At 42.0% G+C, this 21816-nt stretch overlaps 1 protein-coding gene across 1 annotated transcript in view; it reads right to left on the bottom strand.

Annotated features, from left to right (window-relative positions):
- Nucleotides 1-21816, bottom strand: part of LOC133207236 (ras GTPase-activating protein 1-like) — an 88019-nt gene that overhangs the window by 54081 nt on the left and 12122 nt on the right. Inside the window, exon 2 of the mRNA XM_061343961.1 lies at nt 6024-6173. Coding sequence (XP_061199945.1) covers nt 6024-6173 — 150 coding nt within the window. The remainder of the gene's footprint in view (nt 1-6023; nt 6174-21816) is intronic.

Below are 21816 nucleotides of genomic sequence, written 5' to 3'. Positions count from 1 at the left end.
CTATAATTTTTTTGGTAAAAATTACAAAATCGACTGTTTTATGAAACCTGCAGAATGCTAAAACCAGTTTCCAATAAATTATGTAGTAAATTGGAAAAAAATAATTTACACCATGTACATAAATTGCCATGTCTTTTAAATACCTCTAAGGATGGTGACTCAACCATTTCCATGGGCAGTCTGTTCTAATGATTAACAACCCTTTTAGCAAAGACATTTTTCCTAATATCCAATCAAAACCTCCCCTCGTGCAACTTGAGGCCTTTTCCTCTTGTCCTATCGCTTGCTACTTGGGAAAAGAGACAGACATCCACCTTGCTACAAATCCTTTCAGGCAGTTGTAGAGAGCAAGGTCTCTCCTCAGATGCCTTTCCTCCAGGCTAAACAACCCCAGATCCCTCAGTCACTCCTCGTAAGACTTGTTCTCCAGACCCTCCACCAGATTCATTGCTCTTTTTTGGACATGTTCCAGCACCTCAATGTCTTTCTTGTAGTGAGTGGCTCAAAACTGAACACGGTATTTGAGGTGCAGTCTCACCCATGCCAAGTACAAATCACTTCCCTAGCCCTGCTGGCCACACTATTTCTGATACAAACCAGGATGCTATTGGCCTTCTTAGCTACCTGGACACACTGTTGGCTTACATTCAGCCAGCTGTTAACCAACACCCCCAGGTCCTTTTCTGCCAGGCAGCTTTCCAGCCACTCTTCATAGAATCGTAGAATGATTTCAGTTGATAAAGACCTTAAAGATCATCTAGTTCCAACCCCCTTGGCATAGTCAGGGACACCTTCTACTACACCAGGTTGCTCAAAGCCCCATCCAACCTGGACTTGAACACTTCCAGGGATAGGCCACCTACAGCTTCTCTGGGCAACCTGTTCCAATGTCACACCACCCTCACAGTGAAGAATTTTCTCCTAGTATCTAACCTACATCTACCCTCTTTCAGCTTAAAGCCATTCCCCCTTGTACTATCACCACATGCCCTTGTAAAAACTCCCTCTCCAGATTTCTTGTAGGCACGCTTTAGGTATTGGAAGGCTACTATAATGTCTCCCCAGACCCTTCTTGTCTCTAGGCTGAACAAGCCCAACTCTCAGCCTGTCTGCATAGGAGAGGTGCTCCAACCCTCTGATAATCTTTGTGGCGCTCCTCTGGACTTCCTCCAACAGTTCCACATCAAGTCCTTCCCCAAAACTGTAGCATTGCACAAGGTTGTTTTGGCCCAAGTGCAGGACCCAGCTCTTAGCCTTGCTGAACTTCATACCACTGGCCACAGCCCATCAATCCAGCCTATCCAGATCCCTCTGCAGAGCCTTCCTTCCCTCCAGCAAATCAAGACTCCTGCCCATCTTGGTGTCACCTGCAAACTTACTGAGAGTGCAATCTCCTTGACTAGATCATTGACAAAGATATTAACCAGAACTGGCCCAAATACTGACCCCTGGGGAACACCATTTGTGACTGGCTGCCAACTGGATTTAACTCCATTCACCACAAGTCTTTGGACTCAGCCATACAGACAGTTTTTTAACCAGCAAAGAGCACACTTACCCAAGGCATAAGCAGCCAGTTTCTTCAAGAGAATGCTGTGGGAAATGGTGTCAAAGGCTTTACTAAAGTCCAGGTAGTCATCATCCACAGCCTCTCCCTCATCCACTGAGCAGGTCACCTTGTCATACAAGGATATCAGGTTAATTAAGCAAGACCTGCCTTTCATAAACCCATGCTGACTGGGCCTCATCACCTGGTTATCCTGTACCTGCTGTGTGATGGCACTCAAGATGAACTGCTCCATAACCTTCCCCAGCACAGAGATCAGAGTGACAGGCCTGTAGTTTTCCAGATACACCTGGCCCTTCTTGTATATGTGCGTAATATTTGCTAACCTCCGGTCAACTGGGATCTCCCCGGTTAGCCAGGACAGCTGATAATCAATTGAAATTTGCTTGGTGAGCACTTCTGCCAAAGAAGGAAGTCTTATGACATAACTTCAAAAAGTGAAGTTGAAGAATATATAACATCACTGATCAGTGAAGATAAAAATATACAATAAAAATCAAGAAATTGATAAAAACTATTAGTAAACAAATCAAATTTCAATTAAAGAAAAACAATATCTAAAATCATGGTACATCTGGAAAATGAATAAAAATTATCTTAAAGTTATTTCAAAACAAATTACAGGACAAAAGGTTAAACATGTCTGACTAAATATTTACTTAGCATTTTACTTCTTTGCAAAGCTTCTGAACAAATAAAAATAAAAAGAGCATATTTTATATCTGTAGTTGTTTTCTTAGGATCAGGTTTGATACCATCTTCAGAAATTGAATGAGCACAAGTACATGGGACCTGATGAAATCCATCCGCGGGTCCTGAAGGAGATGGCAAATGAAGTTGACATTGTCCATCATATTTGAAAAATTATGCCATTCAGGTGAAGTTCCCAATGACTGGAAAAAGGGAAATATAACCCTCATTTTCAAGAAGGAAAAAAAGAGAAGACCAAGGGAACTACAGACCACTCAGTCTTACCTCTGTGCCTGGCAAAATCTTAGAGCAGATTCTCCTGGAAAGCATGCTAAGGCACATGAAAAACAACAAGGTGCTTGGTGACAGCCAACATGGCTTCACTAAAGGGAAATCCTTCCTCACCAATTTGGTGGCCTTCTATGATGGGGCTATAGAACTGATGGACAGCGGTAGAGCAGGTGACGTCATCTACCTGGACTTGTACAAAGCTTTCAAAGCTGTCCCATACAACATCCTTGTCTCTAAACTGAAGAGACATTAATTTTATAGATGGACCACTCAGTGGATAAAGAACTGGCTGGATGGTGGTACGCAAAGAGTTGTAGTCAACGGCTCAGTGTCCAATTGGAGACCAGTAACGAGTAGTGTCCCTCAGGGATCGGTGTTGGGACCGGTCTTGTTCAACATCTTTGTCGCTGACATGGACAGTGGGATTGATTGTGCCCTCAGCAAGTTTGCCAATGACACCAAACTGTGTGGTTCAGTTGATATGCCGGAGGGAAGGGATGCCATCCAGAGGGACTATGACATGCTTAAGAAGTGGGCCAATACCAATCTCATGAAGTTCAACCAAGCCAAGTGCAAGGTTCCACACCTCGGTTGGGACCATCCCAGAAACAGCTACAGGTTGGGCAGAGAAGATTCATAGAACAGTTAAGGTTGGAAAGGACCATAGTATCATCTAGTTCCAACCCCCCTGCCATGGGCAGGGACAGCACTGTCCTGGTTTCAGCTGTAACAGTTATTTTTCTCCTTCCTACTAGCTGGTGCAGTGCTGTGATTTTGACTTCAGTCTGAGAATAATGTTGACATCACACAGATGATTTTATTTGTTGCTAAGTAATGCTTACTCTGATCAAGGACTTTCTCAGTCTCATGCTCTGCCAAGGAGGAGAGGCACAGGAAGCTGGGAGGAAGCAGACAGGACACCTGACCCAAACTAGCCAAAGGGGTATTCCATACCACAGCACATTATTCCTAGTATATAAACTGGGGGGAGTCACCCGGAAGGCCCAGATATCTGTTTGGGTCTGGCTGGGTTTCGGTTGGCGGGTGGCAAGCAATTGTATTGTGCATTACTTATGTTTATTGCTTTCATTTCCTTTTCCCCTTTTAGTTTTATATTATCTCCCCTTGCTATTTCCCTTATCATTATTATTATTGTTGTTAGTAGTAGTTCTGTATGGTACCGTTCTTCTTTCAACCCACTGGATTTATATTCTTTCAGTTCTCCTCTCAATCCCTCCGAGGGGGGGGGGGAGGTAGAAGGGGGGAGTGAGTGAGCGGTTGTGTGGTTCTGAGTTACCAGCTGGCCAAAGAAGCTGTGAATGCTCCATCCCTGGCAGTGTTCAAGGCCAGGTTGGGCAGCCTTAGGCAACATGGTCTAGTGTGTTGTGTCCCTGCCCATGGCAGGGGGTTGGAACTAGATAGTCTTAAGGTCCTTTCCAACCCTAACTATTCAATGATTCTGTAATTCTTGGACTTTTGTTCTATTTTTCTTTAACAGGTCAGTATTCTGACACATTCCTGCTTTAAAAATCTCCCTTCTTAGTTGTTTAAACTATATTTCTCCCATACAGAAGTGTAAAACACATACTAAGATAGATCTTCAGAGATAAAATCTGAAGTTTTTAAGCACATAGCACTGCAAGGGAAGTCAGAAAATAATATAACTTTAAAGATCTAGCCTAGATCTCTTGGCATATTTTCTACCAGATTACTAATAAAATTCATGGTAAATTATTTAGAAGATAGGTTTATAAATGAAATTTCACAATTTATTATTAAATCAAGCTCAAATGAAACCTTCAGAACAGATGGCACTAGGAAGCACAAAGACTTGTTCAATCACAGAAAATTCTGAAGAACAAGATGAAAAGATAAAGATTTTCCTTCCCAATATTTATATCACTCAGCAGCTCAGCAAAAAACATACTATAACAGCCAAAAAGAATTTTGTTTTAATGGACTCCTACACTATCTGTAAACATATACTGAACCAGTGTATACCCATATCCAACATGGGGAACAGGGATCTGAAGAATTTCCACCTAAAATATTGGTATTTTAGTTAAACAGAAATATGTGCTGAAAAGTTAATAAAAAATATATCACTTTTAGGCAAAAAAATATCAGCAAGATTGTTGACCAATGGAAATTTCACCCCTTTTTGGAATGCAAGGAACAAGCTTTGGTAAAAGTGACAATTCTAGTCTGTGAAACCCAGTGGACATATCCTTGCATTTGGCTGAAATAACTTCAAGACTGCCATTCTTGAGGCTGAAAAATGTTTGAGTGTAGCATTTGCCCTTCTAATAACAAAAACAGTCCACAGTCAGCAAATGAAGCCAAAATCATGTCTGTTCTATGAAGACCAGTATCAGCAAACAAATTAGTTTCCTTTGAATAGTTCTCCCTTCACATATTTAATGGATCCAAGAAGGAAAGATTCTTGAAAATTTGAAAAGATAAGGAACCCTTTCTTAGTCTTTAACGGTTTCCCATTTTCTGAGATGCCAGAAACATATTTATCTTGGACATGAACCAACATTCAACACCTGATTAGGTACAATAACAAGAAGTTATTAGAAAAATAAGACTCTTAAAAACAGCACTTGAAAAGCAAGTATTAACATAATTTAATTTTCTCCTACTGTTACATGGTAACCAGTTCCCAAACAAGAATCATTATAGCCAAGAAGCATGAATTGTTTGTTCAGACATGATGTAAATATGAGCATGCTATTTCTGTTTGCTTTGCAAGTAAATTTACTTTCAGTTTATTTCTTGTTATCTAGATAGCAATTTTTTTTTTTTATTGCTGAAGATTCATTTGAGATCCTATATTGTGAAGATGAACATTACACTGCAGCATACTACTTGCTGACTAACATTCAAGCGCTTCCCAGAACATCTCCCGTTTACACTAAATGAGAATAAATTAATGTATACAACTTCACAATGGTAAAATAATCTAAGTTACAATTTTGTATAAAAGCCTATTTGTATTTAGAATGAATTGTAACATACGGAAAACTGATTCCAGCAAATCCTCATATTATTAAAACATAACTTCTTTGTTTTTCCTTATTTCTTTCTTATAAAGGAAGCACCCAGATTTGATATGACTGACATTCAAGTATGTCCTGTGAGCTGCAATAACTGAGGAACAGACTCAAAACAATCTCCTCAGATTACTAAGAAAGAAGCCTGCATGTTATTGTAAATTTAGTCACAACAGCATTAAACAAGCTTCTCTATTCTGATTTTGTTGGTTTCCTCACATTTTCATTCTTTAGCCTGTAAAGAAATTTTTAAGTAGCATGGTTTAAAACAATTAAACCCTAGTAAAGAGTTATAACATACATGGATAAAACAGAGAAAAAATTCCATTTATAAAACAACTGTTTTCTATACTGCACTAAGTTCTAAAACGGCAAATAAACAGGTTAGAGTGCTTTAAAATAAAACATTTAATTCTCACCTAAAATGATTGACATTTGTTTTACTAAGGAATGAAAGAACAAATGAACCCGGTCTCCGATCACTCTCTCGAATAAGGTAACTTCCAGGTTTTCCCGCTTGCCTAAGACGCTCTTCTGCAATTGCTCTGACAAGTTTTCCATGATACCACCTAAAACAAAAATGTAACAATGGGTATCCTCAGAATTTAAGGCTTCTGTTTATTCTCACAGAACAGACCTGTGACACTAATGAAAGTTCTCAGTTAAAACTTTGTTTCAAATAAAGTTATCAGAATTTTAGATGTGCCACCTCTCTCAAATTAATTTATTCCAATACACAGAATTTTTAAAGCTTCATAGGTTCAGACAACCCAAACAACTCACAGCGGAGGAAAGCAAGGTGAACCACCCAAAGGGGACAAAGACTCTCTATAAGAAGGTTTTTCTTTCCTCCCCAATTTGCTCATTTTCAGTAAAAAAGCAGAAGCAGATGCAATTGATATAACACATGCTGTTGTATTTTAAACCTCGTCAGGCTTCAATTCAGGCTATAACCCCTTTCTCAGATGGCAAACAGGTCACAGTAGGAAAACATACACCTAAACAAAATGACAAGTCACCAAATCATATTTCAGACAAAAAATATCTTCCCAAATCCAGTACACAACCTATTAAAACCAAATACAAATGCTCAGCAACACACAAACTGTAAATATGACAAAAGGACTGTTGACTTTAAGGGAAAAGTAAGACTCCTCATTCAAACATTCATTACCCTTACTTCAATTTTACTTTCTTTAAAAAACTCTAAATTGACATCTTTCTACACCAAACAAAAGGGAAGGAGCAGCACTGGAGGGAAAGACAGAAGCCAAGCTTCAACTGGGTTTGCATGGCGAAGTTCTGGTGGCAAGGGGGTGTGAAAAACAGGTATGCTGGCAGGATCTGTGACACAGTGGGACACCCATGGTGGAGCAATTTGTTCCTCAAGAATTGCACCCTGTGGAAGTATTCAGAATACTCCAGATTTATACACCCAGTATGGATCTTCACAAAATCCAGTGCCTCTGATCCTGCCAGGCACTTCCCAAGGAAGGGGCCACACTAAGGGCCCTGGTCTCTTCTGGTTGGTTCAGTATTGCAAGGGTATCCTGTCTGTAATGCTGAGATACTACTACTGTGCGTGCTTCAAAGGCTCCCAGAAGTGATGAAGATTGTTGGAAGAAGCAAAGGACCCTCAGAGACCACCACCACAATTCTGTACACATGCGGGGAACTTTCTGGAAAATTATGTAATCCATACGTAGCCTCATGAATGTGTATGTATGCCCAGGGACTATAAAAGGACGGGTTATGTTGCAACTGCGGGACACACCTCAGGAGGAGCTCTCCCCTGTGTCTCCCAGTGCCGCAATAAAGAATACCTGCTTGTCAGCTTGAAAACTTTGTTGGCAAGTTTGTTCCTAGAGTTTTCTCCGAATCAATTTGGCGACCCATATGGGACCCTCTGTGCTCGGCTGCAGGACCCGCTGAGGACAGGGCTCCCTAGGGCCCTCGGGAATTTTTCCCGGAGGGACCCCTCGACTCATTCGGATCACTGGGGGAGCAGACAAGGACCATCTCCTAAAAGGTATTCTTTTCTTTGTATAGTCTGTAAGGTGCAGGGGGCATCTTGGTTTGGTAAACTGGTTTGGTAAATTGGTTTGGTAAGCGTAGGCACGGTTTGGAAACCTTCTGTAAATTGAGATAGGAAATCTCATAGGTAAAGGAGTATACCCAGCTGCTAGCGTCCCTTTGGTATACACCCACAAGAAGCAGGGGGCTTCTTGTGATTTGGGTCCTGCAAGACCCAGGGGGTGTCTTGCAAAAAAGGTTTTGAATTTTACTGGTATACACCCACAGGAAGCAGGGGGCTTCCTGTGGTTTGGGTCCTGCAAGATGCTGGTGGTGTCTTGCAGAAAGGACAGGGAAAAACTGTAAGTTAAGCTGGAGATGCTCAGCCTATGATATTGGGAAAAGATGTTTAAAGTTAAAAAACAGTAAACAGGAAGACAGGTTGGAAAATCATGTACCACAGGTACCTCCGAGAGGAGCACCCTCTGCAGCTGTCCTATCTGACATTGATAAGGAGGAAGAGATTTCTGTCACTGGCAAGAAGCGGCACATTCACATTCAGAGTTAAGAAGGGATTAAACCAGAAGTGGTGTTGCAGAGGCAGACATCTGAAGGCCCTGCAGAGCGGGGTGAGCAGCTGTGAGAGAAAAAAAAAAAAGGTAAAACCAAGGGGAAAAGGAGGGGAGCTCGAGCAGCTCCTGTGTTTGAGCGTGGGAGGAGGGATGTCAGGAGGAGGTGGGGGAGTGGGCTCCACTTCTGTGGGACCGAATCGGTGTGTGTGCTATGGGGAGTTTGGATGCTGGAAATGAGACTGCCCTGGAGAGGGGCAGTGACATGGAATGGCTCCGGTGACTGAACTGGAACTAAACTGACGGGGACCTGGGGAATCTACCCTAGCAGATCCACTAGTTACATTGAAACTAGGGCCTAGAGGAAATAAAGTGGAATTTTAGTGGATACAGGAGCAACTTATTTGATGTTAAATCAGAGAGAAAAGAATTCATTACAGATGTAGAAGGTACTGGCCAGCAAGAAAAAGAGAAAAAAAAAAAAAAAAGAGAGGCATTCTTTCTGAAACCTTTAAAGTACAAATTGGGAAAACAAATAGGAATGCATAAATTTTTATGCATGCCAAATTCTCTGAAGTCTTTATTATGGGGAGAAGCAACATTGAAAGAAGGCAAAATGGAATTTAGAGTTAAAAACAATCAATTAATTGCAGCTTTGAGTTTATCTTTAATTCAACAGAAAAGCAAAAAGGAGGACCTCCCTGAAAAAGAAGAAATCCTTAATCAGGTATATGTGGGACTATGGGCATTATACATTTCAGGTAAGGTGAAAAATGCTTTGCCTGTTAAAGTGGAAATAAAAAAGGGGGGCCTGCCCAATTAGAATAAAACAGTACCCCTTAAAATTAGAAGATCAAAGGGAATAAAAAAAATCATTAATAAATTTTAAAATAAAGATTAGGCCTGGATGCCTAAGAGCTGTGGCAGCAGTCGTCATAAATATTGAAGAAGCTCGCAAATTCACCTTGGGACAAAAGATTACGGTACTAGTGTCCCATGTGGTATCAGCAGTCCTGGAGCAGAACGTAGCCTGCTGGTTATCTCCTTCACGTTTTTTTAAAATACCAGACCACCACTGTAGAACAGGATGATATAGAAATTGTGGTCACTAACGCTGTGAATCCAGCATCCTTTTGCAGGAACAATTGACAGAGCCACTACCACACGACTGCTTGAACACCATAGAGACTGTATATTCGAGCTGACCAGACTCGAAAGAAAAATCTCTGGAAGATGCTGATTCTTGATTTACTGATGGTAGTAGCTTCATGAAAAATGGTAAACGAAACACAGGATATGCCATTCCCACCACTTCACAGGTAAAAGAATCTAAACCTTTACCTGCAAACAACTCTGCCCCGAAGGCAGAAATAATAGCATTAACGAGAGCCCTGGAATTGGCTAAAGATAAAAGGATAAATATTTGGACTGATTCTAAATACGCATTTGGTGTGGTCTGTGCTCCTGGTGCTATCTGGAAAGAACGGGGACCTTTGAACACACAAGGGAAAGAGATTAAACATGCTACAGAAATTCTACAATTACTGAAAGCTGTTCAGCTACCTGAAGAAGTAGCTATTATGTACTGTAAAGAACATCAACAAGGTGACTCTGATCAGGAAACTGGAAATAATTTGGCCAATTTTGAAGTCAAACGAACAGCTGAACAATTTCAAATCATGTCCTTAATCCCTGATGGCAAACTAACAATTGAAAAATCCAAACCTAGGTATTCAAAAGAGGATACAAAATTGATTGAGGATCTAAAAGGACAGGAAAATAAAGAGGGTCGGGTTCAGATATCTGATGGGCAAATTGTAATCCCCTATAACCAGCTCTGGAAGTTAGTTCAGGAAGAACATAATAAAACTCATTAGGGTAGCAACTCTCTGCATAAATATTTAGACAAATTGTAGGAAGGAATCTATACACCACAGTTCAGTTAGTGACAAAACAATGTCAGCTATATCTTAAGAATAATCCTAAAACTGAAAATAGAAATCAAATTGGGACAACTGGGAGAGGAAGTTATCCGGGACAGCAGTGGCAAATAGATTTTTCTGAATTGCCAAGAAAAGGGGGTTATCAATGCTTGTTGGTGTTAATGGATACTTTTTCAGGCTGGCCAGAAGCATTCCCTTGTAGAATAAATAATGCAAAACAAGTGATTAAAACATTATTTAACGAGATAATAACCTCGTTTGGGGGTACCAGAAGCAATTTCTTCCGAGCGGGATTCACACTTCAGTGCAAAATTCTTACAAGAAATTCGCTAAAAAATTAGAAATTGATTGGCAACTACATGTTCCATACAGGCCTCAGGACAGCGGGCAAGTAGAAAAAGATGGTTCATCTGATCAAACAACAGATTAGTAAAATATGTTAGTAAAAAATGAATTTATATTGGCACCAAGGTTTACCACTGGCTCTATTAAGAATTCAAACTAAACCTCAGTCGAAAGAAGAGGATAGCCCATCTGAAATTTTGTATGGAAGATCATACCAGTCCCAGTTTAAAGGAGAAAGTCTTCAGGGTGAGGGAAATGACTATCTCTGACAGTTTCTGTTCAATCTGGGAAAACTATTGGAGGAGATAAATAAGAGAATAGTAGGGACAAGAGCAAGAGGTTTGGATTATCTGATTCACCCTTTCAGATCTGGAGACTGGGTTTATGTTAAAAATTTTTCAGGAGATCCTCTACAGGAGAAGTGGAGCGGAGTATACCAGATATTATTGACCACCTTTACAGCAGTGACGATAAAGGAACAACCTGCTTGGATACATTATTCAAGAATAAAGAAAGCACCAGAGCCAAAGAAGACATGGCGGATCGAACCTTCAGGACCCTTGTGTATGAAATTGTGTCGGTCATAATTTGGACTCATATGATAATTGGCACACAAGGTTGGGACCAGAAGTTATACCTAAAATTAGTGCAGAATGTTACTAATGTTTTTAATCGTAGTGACTGTTGGGTGTGTGCACAGTTGCCTAAATCAGGAGAAAGCCTGAATCTCCCATTAATTGGAGTTCCAATTCCTAACACTGTCTCATGGACAAATTTGTGGGTGAACACTAGCAATCTGTATTTGAAGGAAAGGTTAACATTTGAAATAGTCAATCCTAACCCAGGTAATAAATACTACACCTGTGCACAAAGATGTATTACATCAGAAACCAGGGTAGGAGATCAGGCTTGTTTAAATGCCACAGATGTAGGTCACCATTCAAATTGCAATCATACGATTAATATAGATGGTATTGTAGTTCACTGATGGCCCATTCCTAAAGGGAAAGGATGGTACTGGTTATATGGAAAAAATGCTTATAAGATTCTACCCCTCAATTGGAAGGGGGCATGCACCTTAGGTGATGTAATACCCAATTTTACTATTATCAACAGGTATCTTTCCGGGACCTGGATTAGAAGTTTTGCTAAACAAATTAAGTGAGGGTTTAACCCTATTATTGAACTGCACACTGCATTTCATAGTTTTGTAAAAGGGCTAATTCCATCTTTGGCAGTAAGTGAATTAGAGAAGGCAATTGTAAATATCTCGGCAACCATAGAGGAAATGGAAAGTAAAAACATCGATATAATCCAGGCAGAACAAGAGATAACTAGCCTATCTAAGGTGATATTACAAAACTGAATGGCTCTAGACATGTTACTGGCATCACAAAGAGGGGTTTCTTCCATAATCAATGAAAGTTGCTCCTATACAGACTAAAGTGGCGGAATTGAAACAGATCTGGAGGAAATTTGGAAACAAACTAAGATATTTCATGAAATGGCCATGGATGACACCTCCTGGGGTTTTGAAGAAACATGGAAAAAGTTAACTTCATGGTTACCCAATCTCTCCTGGTTGAGGCAACTGGTTGCAGGAATATTGGTGTTAATTATTTTAATATTGATTACTTGTGGTATGATACAATGTTCCCTCTGGTGTTGTAAATGGTCTATGATAAATTATGAAGATTGGAAAAGGAATGAAATTAAGCACCAAGTGGAAACGGGAGATTATTTCAAAAAGACTTTTGATGGTAATGGTAATATATAAAATGTTGCAAAAGAATTTGCAAAAGGACAGAAAAAGGGGGGAATTTGAGACAAAGGGGCACAAAATCACAAAATGGAATATAGAAACCTTTAGAATTAGTTTTAAGTAATGTTGAGTTTGATGGCTTTGTAACAGTAGCAATGGAAAATTACTGAGGTGCATGATACATAGAGAGAAAAAATAGAGTACAGCTAGAGAACATACTGAGAATTCTCACAAGATAAATCGTTATAGTTGGCATAGTTTTAAGAACAAAAGTCTAGAAGAACAGGACACAGGGATAGGGAGTATCTGGGAATGGCAGGTGTCCAGGATAGGCTACAGTCAAACTAACTGATAAATAGGAGGATAGGAGGATTATTATGTCTCTGGTGCTAACGAACCAATTAAACTGGTATGAGCATCTACTGCGCGTGCTTCAAAGGCTGCCAGAAGTGATGAAGATTGTTGGAAGAAGCAAACGACCCTCAGAGACCACCACCACATGTACGCATGCGGGGAACTCTCTGGAAAATGATGTAATCCATACGTAGCCTCATGAATATGTATGTATGCCCAGGGACTATATAAGGGTGGCTTGTATAGCAATACGGGGACACACGTTAGGAGGAGTTATCCCCCGTGTCTCCCAGCGCCGCAATAAAGAACACCTGCTTGTCAGCTTGAAAACTTCGTTGGCAAGTTTGTTTCTGGAGTTTTCTCCGAATCAATACCAATTTTTAATGTTGTGACCTGAAAGGAGTTGCTTAGGAAGACTTCCCTCCCCTTGGGACCAACAACTACGTTTTCGATACCCTTGTACTGAACTAAGGTGAAACACCACCAACCAACCATTGTTATGATATATTAATACAAAATACAAGGCATGTGGTTAGATACAACAATTCAATGAAGATTATTTTAACTGGATAAGCAAGTCCTGTGCCACATGTTTTTACTTGGAGCTACTCAGTATTCAATAAAAAAGAGAGGGGAGAGAGAGGGAAAGAGAAGTATCATCACCAGTGGATTCAGAGATGTCTTGTTGGTCCTCTTCACCTAGGGTATTGATGGTGGGAGCTCACCCTCTAACCTGAGCCCTGCTCTTTTATGTTCATGTTCTTTGGGGTATTAACCCTAATTTGCATATGAAGCATAGAGAGGCATTACTATAATAATGATGAGTGTAGTTTAGTGAACGCATGCACAGTTCTAAAGTTGGGGTTCTGCAAGAGTCTTCCAGGTGGTTGTTGTTCCTCAAATTGTGGTGTCTGCTATTTGACTCCATCCTTTGAGTCTTCTCAAGGTAAGCATTTTTTCCCAGTCCTGTGAAAGCTTATCAGCTGTGAACAAGGGGATCAGAACAATCCTGCCTACACAGCATCAAGAGCTAAAATCCTTGTTGTTCGCTTTGTTTGCGATAATTCTTGCAAGGCCTCCTAAGGTCAAATGCAAATGGTGTCTGAGACCAGCTAACTTTCCTGTTCTCACTCTCCCACCTGCTTCCTAGGTAATGTAAGCAGTGTTTGAGACAAAGTCAATGTTCAAGGTTTCACACCAAGTTGGACAGGACCTTGAGCAACCTGGTCTAATGGGAGGTGACTCCAGCCATGGGAGGGGAGTTGGAAATAAATGATCTTAAGGTCCTTCACAACCCAAACCATTCTACAAATCTACTTTCAATAATGTAAATGGATTTCACTGTCAGAGTGTTGTATTGTAACTTGTGATAGCAGGAAGGTTAATTTTCATAAAGCAGATACAAAATTTCTGACAAAAAGCACATTCTAGGGGGAAGACTATGAAGGCCCTAATTTCTGGTATTTGTCCATGAGGTAACTTAATAAGACAAAAGAGATAGTGAAGCCTTTTCAGGACCAGCATAACTGTAGTTGAGTATTTGCTCTTGTAGATACTTTAATATAAAGGCATCTAAGCAGTAAAATAGTTTTAAATTTATTCACAGAATCATAGAATGATAGAATAGTTCGGGTTGGAAAGGACCTTAAGATCATCCAGTTCCAACCCCGCTGCCATGGGCAGGGACACCTCACACTAAACCATGTCACCCAAGGCTCTGTCCAACCTGGCCTTGAACACCGCCAGGGATGGAGCATTCACAACTTCCCTGTGGAAGAAAAGTGGCCAGTACTTTATCTCCATACTGACTCATGGATGGTGGCAAATGCCCCGTGGCAGTGGTTGCAGCAGTGGAAGCAGAGCAACTGGCAATGCAGAAGTAAAACCATCTGGGCTGCTGCACTGTGGCAAGATATCGCTGCCCAGGTGCAGAACCTGGTGGTGAAGGTACATCATGTAGATGCTCATGTACCCAAGATTCAGGCCACTGAGGGACACCAGAAAAACCAACAGGAGGATAAAGCTGCTAAGATTGAAGTTGCTCAGATGGACTTAGATTGTCAACATAAAGGTGAATAATTTTTGGCCTGGTGGGCCCATGACACTTCAGGACATCAGGGCAGAGATGCGACATACAGATAGGCTTGCGATTGAGCCCACCAATTGAGCTACTGCCAATAATAATAATGATAAGGGAAATAACAAGGGAAGAAAATACAACCCCTCACCACCTGCCAACTGATACCCAGCCCGACCCAAGCAGAGAGCTAGCCTTTCCATGTAAATGCCCCCAGTTTATATACCGGGCATGACATGCTGTGGTATGGAATACCTCTTTGGCTACTTTGGGTCAGGTGTCCTGTCTCTGATTCCTCCCAGCTTCCCTTCCTCCCTGGCAGAGCAGAAGACTCAGAAAAGCCTTGGTTAGAGTAAACATTACTTAGCAACAACTAAAAACACTGGTGTTATCAGCATTGTTCCCAGGCTGAAAGTCAAAAACACAGCACTGCACCAGCTACTAAGAAGGAGAAAAATGACTCCTACTTCTGAACCTGTTGGAGGAGCGACCCAAATCAAGAAGACAATCCCAATATGAGTTACGCTTCTTGTTCGATTTATTGCACAGGCTCACCTAATTTATACCATTGGTGATAGTTTACGTTACAGCTGTATATCTTTCATTGGCTACATAAACCTGTTCACATGCCTGTCTATACATTGCTATTGGCTAAGCTAAGTTTTACACACATATCTCTGCAGCAGCAGGGTGCATGCCTTGCGATAAGCGGTGCATTCCTTGTGGCCAGCAAGCTCCTGTTTCAGCGTTCTGCTTACATTTCTTCGACTCCAGACCTCTCCGGCTCAGCTGAGTCAGAGAGAATTCAAGGCTGTCTCACTCAGCTCTAATCCTGGGTTGTGCAGGCCCTCGTGAGAATAACCATTGCTCCACATGAACCCAGGACTACTGCCAAGTTATAGGTTCAGGATACAGTAGCAGGTGCCAGAGTAACAGCTTCAGGGATAAGCACAAACTATTGCTAAATATAGGTGTGGTAATAAATACAGATCAGTAGTACAATTAACTGTGTTATGACAACACATCCAGTAATTCAGTGATATTATTATCCAGGTCAAACCAACAATATATCCAATTGCTTACCACTATTGGCCTAAACTTAATATCTGTGAGTGCAAAGGCTTAGATAACCACGATTATTGGGCAGGGTGGTGGGAAGCAGGGCAGGGCTTCATAGGATGAGTGACCAGCTGATGGGCTTGGGGAATTCAGAATTCCCTGATTGGGAAGTCTTATTTAATTGTAGAGTTAAGGAAATGCTATCTGGTCATGTTAACCAATCACCACACATCCTACCTCTGTTCTATTTCTGTCCTTGGCGTGCAGGGGCCATGTAAATACTGTGTAAGGCAATGCTAGCACCACAATCCTGAGTGAGACTGACTTACTGATTGTCTGTTCAGTGTGTGCTTTTTGCATTTGAATACAGAAGTAGCATGTTTATGCAGTAACTTAATGGTAGATGATACCCTATCTGCAAAGCTCACTGCCAGAGATTGATGGCAGTCTGAAGTGGTGTTACGGAAGTGTCTACAAAACTAATGAATGACACGTCAGTAGCAAACCAGTGATATGTCAAATACTTGAGTTGTGTGATAAACACATAAATGTATTGGCTTTCGCAAATCATAGGTGTGGTTATGTGGATATAACTGCACCAGTTTACAATAACAGAAACAAAGCTCGCTAAAGACACAGGATTAGACAACAAGTTAAAAAGGGCCAGAACTCTTGAGCAAAACAGTCACATAGCAAAAGAATTTGTAAAGGTAAAGAAGGGGGGGGCCTTGATATAAGAAAAGCTAGTGCCTGAAAAACAGAGTTAAAGTACTTTTTAGCTTAACTTAGGTTGTAGAAAGAGAACAATGTTTATGTTGTAAGTCTGTGGAATGAAGTGGCCGCACTAAACATGAGTTAATTGTTTCACACAAGTATCTTTAGTTTTAAAGAACGTTTGTGTTGTAAGTCTGTGGTGAGATAAGAGGATTTAGTTGGCCCCACTAAACATGAATGAGTTATTTCACACCATCTTTCTACTTATCAGTTAGTTTAGAGACAGAGCCTCCCAAACATCTGCTAGCTTGGGATACTCCTTGTCTGCCTATCTTGCAATACATTTTGCAGGAAGGTCACACTGTTTTAAATCTTTGCTAGTTATCAGAAGAATTACAGATATGTCTGGTTCCAGCTAGTTGTGTGATTGCTGGGGCATCCAACTGTGCCAAAGGTGAAAAGTACACTATGAGGAAGACTGCTTACTTCATCTTGAAGACCCCTACTCACAAGAGGAAGACTGCTTACTTCATCCTCAAGACCCCTGCCCACAATCACTGGAGAGCAGTGCGCAGACACCAAGAGGAGGGGACTTATGATAATAAGTTCCGGGAGTTAGTTATAATATTCCCTGCCTATATGTGGGAATTATGAATATGCATGTAACTAATGTAATAGTGAAAGTATATAAACCTGTAACAAATGCTACTCACTTGTGTCTCTGGCTATGGTCATGCGCCCAGCGCTGTTGCTTTTGCTTTATTGACTTTGCCCCTCAATAAAACCTTGTTATCTCGTTTAGAGGAGTGAGTTCATTTTTCACAGTTGTTTATGTATTTGAATAAAAGTCTTAAAGTTGACAAGACATATATTACCATTTCATTAAGATGGCAGAAGCAGTTCCAGTATGTTCCAACACAATTCATGCTTCCATATGGTGGAATAATAAGCAGTGATTATCAGTTTGAAATGGTTGAACTCAAAAGATATTAACCAAATACTGTCAAAATAGTTTTGTTAAGACAAAAATCCTACCTACAATAGATATATTCATAGAAGCAACTAGGTTGGAAAAAGACCTTTAAGGTCATCAAGTCCAACCATTACTCCAGAACTGCCAAGACCTGTATTGCTAAACCATATCACTGAGGGCCTCATATACATGGTTTTTGAACACTTCTATGGATGGTGATTCCACCACTTCCCTGGGAAGTCTGTTCCAATACCTGATTAGCTTCTCTGAGAAGACATTTTTCCTAATATCTAATCTAAACCTCCCCTGGCACAGGTTGAGGCCGTTACCTCTTGTCCTATCACTTAATACTTGGGAGAAGAGACTGACTCAACTTCACCACAACCTCCTTTCAAGGAATTTGTAGAGAGCGATAATGTCCGTCCAGTGACTACTCTTCTCCGGACTAAATAACCCCAGTTCCTTCAGCCATTCCCCATAAGACTTGCGCTACAGACTTTTCACCAGCTGCTTTGCCCTTTTATGGAGCTGCTCCAGCACCTCAATGTCTTTCTTGTAGTGAGAGGCCCAGAACTGAACACAGTATTCTAGGTGCGGCCTCACAAGGGCTGAGTACAAGGGGGATGGTCACTTCCCTGGCCCTGCTGGCTATGCTATTTCTGTTACAGGCCAGGATGCCATTGGCCTTCTTGGCTGCCTGGGTGCAATGCTGGCTCACGTTCAGCTGGCTGTCAATCAGCACCGCTAGATCCTTTTCTGCAGAGCAGCTTTCCTGCCACTCTTACCCAAGCCTGTAGTGTTGCATGGTGCTTTTGTAGGGCAAATGCAGGACCTGGCACTTTGCCTTGTTGAACTTCATACCACTGCCCACAACCCATTGATCCAGCCTGTCAAGAGCCTTCCTTCCCTCCAGCTGCTCAACACTCCCAGCCAACTTGGTGTCATCCGCAAATTTACTGAAGCTGCACTCAAACCCCTCGTTCAGATCATCAGTGAAGAAATTAAACAACACTGGCCCTAACACTGAGCCCTAAGGGACACCACTAGTGACTGGTCACCAACTACTAGATGTGATGCCATTTACCACCACTCTCTGGGCTCAACCACCCAGCCAGTTTCCAACCCAGTGAAAGATCTAACTATCCAGGCCATGAGCAGTCAGTTTCTCCAGGAGAATGCTGTGGGACACAGTGTCAAATGCCTTACTAAAGTCCAAACAGACAACGTTCACAGCCTTTCCCTCATCAATCAGGTGGGTTACCCTATTGCAGGAGATCAGGTTGGTCATGCAGGACCTGCCCTTCATGAGCCCATACTGACTGGGCCTGATCACTTGTTTTCCAACACGTGCTTTATGATCTCACTTAGGATTATCTGCTCCACAGCCTTCCCCAGCACTGAGGTCAGGCTGACAGGCCTGTAAGTTTCCAAGGTCATCTTTCCTGCCCTTTCTATAGAAAGGCGTCACAAGGTCCTCCGGGACCTGCCCACTAGGCCAGGACTGCTGATAAATGCTGAAGAGTGGTTTAGAAAGCTCCTCTGGCAGCTCCCCTTCAGCACTCATGGGTGGAACCCATGTGACCCCATAGAGTTGTATACATCGCAGTGGAGGAGGTCGCTAAACATTTCTTCCTGAATTATGGGGATTTCAATCAGCTCCCTATCGCCTGCCAATGTGCTCTTCTCAATTCTTTTGGCAGGATAAAGCAGGCCACAGTTTGCATTTACTTGGAGAGGTATACAATATACTTGGAATTGATTGCCCTAGAGGCAATTTCATCTGCCATGGACTGATCAAGACTTCACTGAAACAGAGACAAGATCCAGAACACGCACAATAAATTGATGACATTATCGTGTGGAGCGATACAGCAGCAGAATTTTTTGAGACAGGGAGGAAAATAATTCATATCCTTCTGAAGGCTGGTTTTGCCATAAAACAGAGTAATGTCAAGGGACCTCTACAGGAGATTCAATTTTGGGGAATAAAATGGCAAGGTGGACGCTGACAGATCCCCACCGATGTGATCAAGATAGCAGCAATGTCTCCACCAATAACAAAGAAACACAAGCTTTCTTAGGTGTTGTGGGGTTCTGGAGAATGCACATCCGAAATTCCAGTCTGACTATAAGCTCTCTCTAGCACAAGACCCAGAAGAAAAATGATTTCAAATGAGGCCCTGAGCAACAACAAGCCCTTGAACAAATTAAACGTGACATAGCTCAAGCAGTAGCTCTTGGACCAATCTAGATTGGGCCAGATGTGAAAAATGTGCTTTACATCACAGCTGGGGAGAATGGTCCTACCTGGAGCCTCTGGAAGAAAACTCCAGAGGACACCTGAGGTCGACCCCTAGGCTTTTGGAGTCGGGGATGCAGAGGATCTGAGGCCAACTGTACCCCAACTGAAAAAGAGATACTGGCAGCCTATGAAGGAGTTCAAGCTGCTTTAGAAGTGACTGGCACTGAAGCACAGCTCCGCCTGGCACCCTGGTTGCATGTGCTGGGCTGGATGTTCAAAGGCAGGGTCTCCTCTACACATCATGCAACCAATGCTACATGAAGTGGGCTGCACTAATTACAGAGCAAACACAAACAGGAAATACCAGTTGTCCAGGAATCCTAGAAACCATCATGGACTGACCAGAGAGCAAAGATTTTGGAATGTCACCAGAGAAGGGGCTGACGCTTGCTGAAGAGGCCCCACCATAAAATAAACTGTCAGAAAGTGAAAAACAGTATGCCTTGTTTACTGATTGGTCTTGCTGTATTGTGGGAAAGCATAAGAGATGGAAGCAGCTGTATGGAGTCCTCAACAACAAGCTGCAGAAACTGCTGAAGGAGAGGGTGAATCAAGACAATTTGCCGAGGTGAAAGCTATCCAGCTGCCCTTGGACATTGCTAAACAAGAAAAGTGGCCAGTACTTTATAGTGAGTCGTGGATGGTGGCAAATGCCTTGTGGTGGTGGTGGTGGCAGCAATGGAAGCAGAGCAACTGGCAATGCAGAGATTAACCCATCTGGGCTGCTACACTGTGGAAAGATATTGCTGCCTGGGTGCAGAACCCGGTGGTGAGGGTACGCCATGTAGATGCCCATGTACCCAAGATTCAGGCCATTGAGGAAGACCAGAACAACAAACAAGTGGATAAAGCTGCTAATATGGAAGTGGTTAAGGTAGTTTTAGATTAGCAACATAAAAGTGAATTATTTTTGGCCCAGTGGGCCCATGACACTTCACGCCATCAAGGCAGAGATGCAACATACAGATGGGCTTGTGATTGCGGAGTGGACTTAACAATGGACACTATTGCCCAGGTTATTCATGAGTGTGAAACATGTGCTGCAATTAAACAAGCCAAGAGGTTAAAGCCTCTTTGGTATGGAGGACGATGGCTGAAGTATAAATATGGGGAGGCCTGGCAGATTGATTATATCACACTCCCAGCAAAGCACCAAAGCAAGTGCCATGTGTTTACCATGGTGGAAGCAACCACCAGATGGCTGCAAACATACGCTGTGCCCCACGCCACTGCCCAAAACACTATCCTGGGCCTTGAGAAACAGATTTTGTGGCGACACGGCACCCCAGAGACAATTGAGTCAGACAATGAGACTCATTTCTGGAACAACCTTATAGACATTTGGGCCAAAGAGCATGACACTGAGTGGGTATATCACATCCCCTACCATGCACCAGTATCTGGGAAAATCAAACGGTATAAAGGGCTGTTAAAAACTACACTGAGAGCAATGGGTGGAGGAACTTTCAAGCATTGGGATACACACTTACCAAAGGCCACCTGGTTGGTCAACACCAGAGGATCTGCCAACAGGGCTGACCCACCCCAGTCAGAACTTTTACATATTGTAGAGGGGAACGAAGTTCCTGTGGTGCTCATGAAGAATTTGCTGGGGAAGACAGTCTGGGTTATTCCTGCTTCAGGTAAAGGCAAATCCACTCATGGGATTGCTTTTGCTTAGGGACCCAGATATACTTGGTGGGTAATATGGGAAGTTGAGGAAGTTCTATGTGTACCTACAGGGGATTTGATTTTAGGGGAAAACAGCCAATGAACTCAGTTGTATGCTGCTGCCTGCTGTGTAATATTTTTATAGCCCATCAACTAGATGTCTTCAGGTCACCAGCGACTAGCCCTGACTTCCCTTCAACCATCATCCCAACAGAGAATGAACTTTGATAGAACCAGAAGAATTCTGTGGTAAAGGAACGATCAGCATCAGCAGGCAACAATCCAACACTGCACACAGCCTCTCCTGCCCCAAAAGACTGTTACAAGAGATGGAACCTGACATCATGGACTGAATGGACTCAGCAGCATCATAGGGATTGGTCCATGCACTGAGAAATGATCCCTTTCTCTCTGTGTGTGTATGTGGATG

The sequence above is a fragment of the Neopsephotus bourkii genome, unplaced genomic scaffold (assembly GCF_033783945.1).
Source record: "Neopsephotus bourkii isolate Nb327-2 ecotype Australia unplaced genomic scaffold, CSIRO-AGI_Nbou_v1 NB_1844, whole genome shotgun sequence".
Taxonomy (NCBI): domain Eukaryota; kingdom Metazoa; phylum Chordata; class Aves; order Psittaciformes; family Psittacidae; genus Neopsephotus; species Neopsephotus bourkii.
Note: the sequence above shows the minus strand (reverse complement) of the source record. Positions and strands in the feature narration are given on the sequence as shown.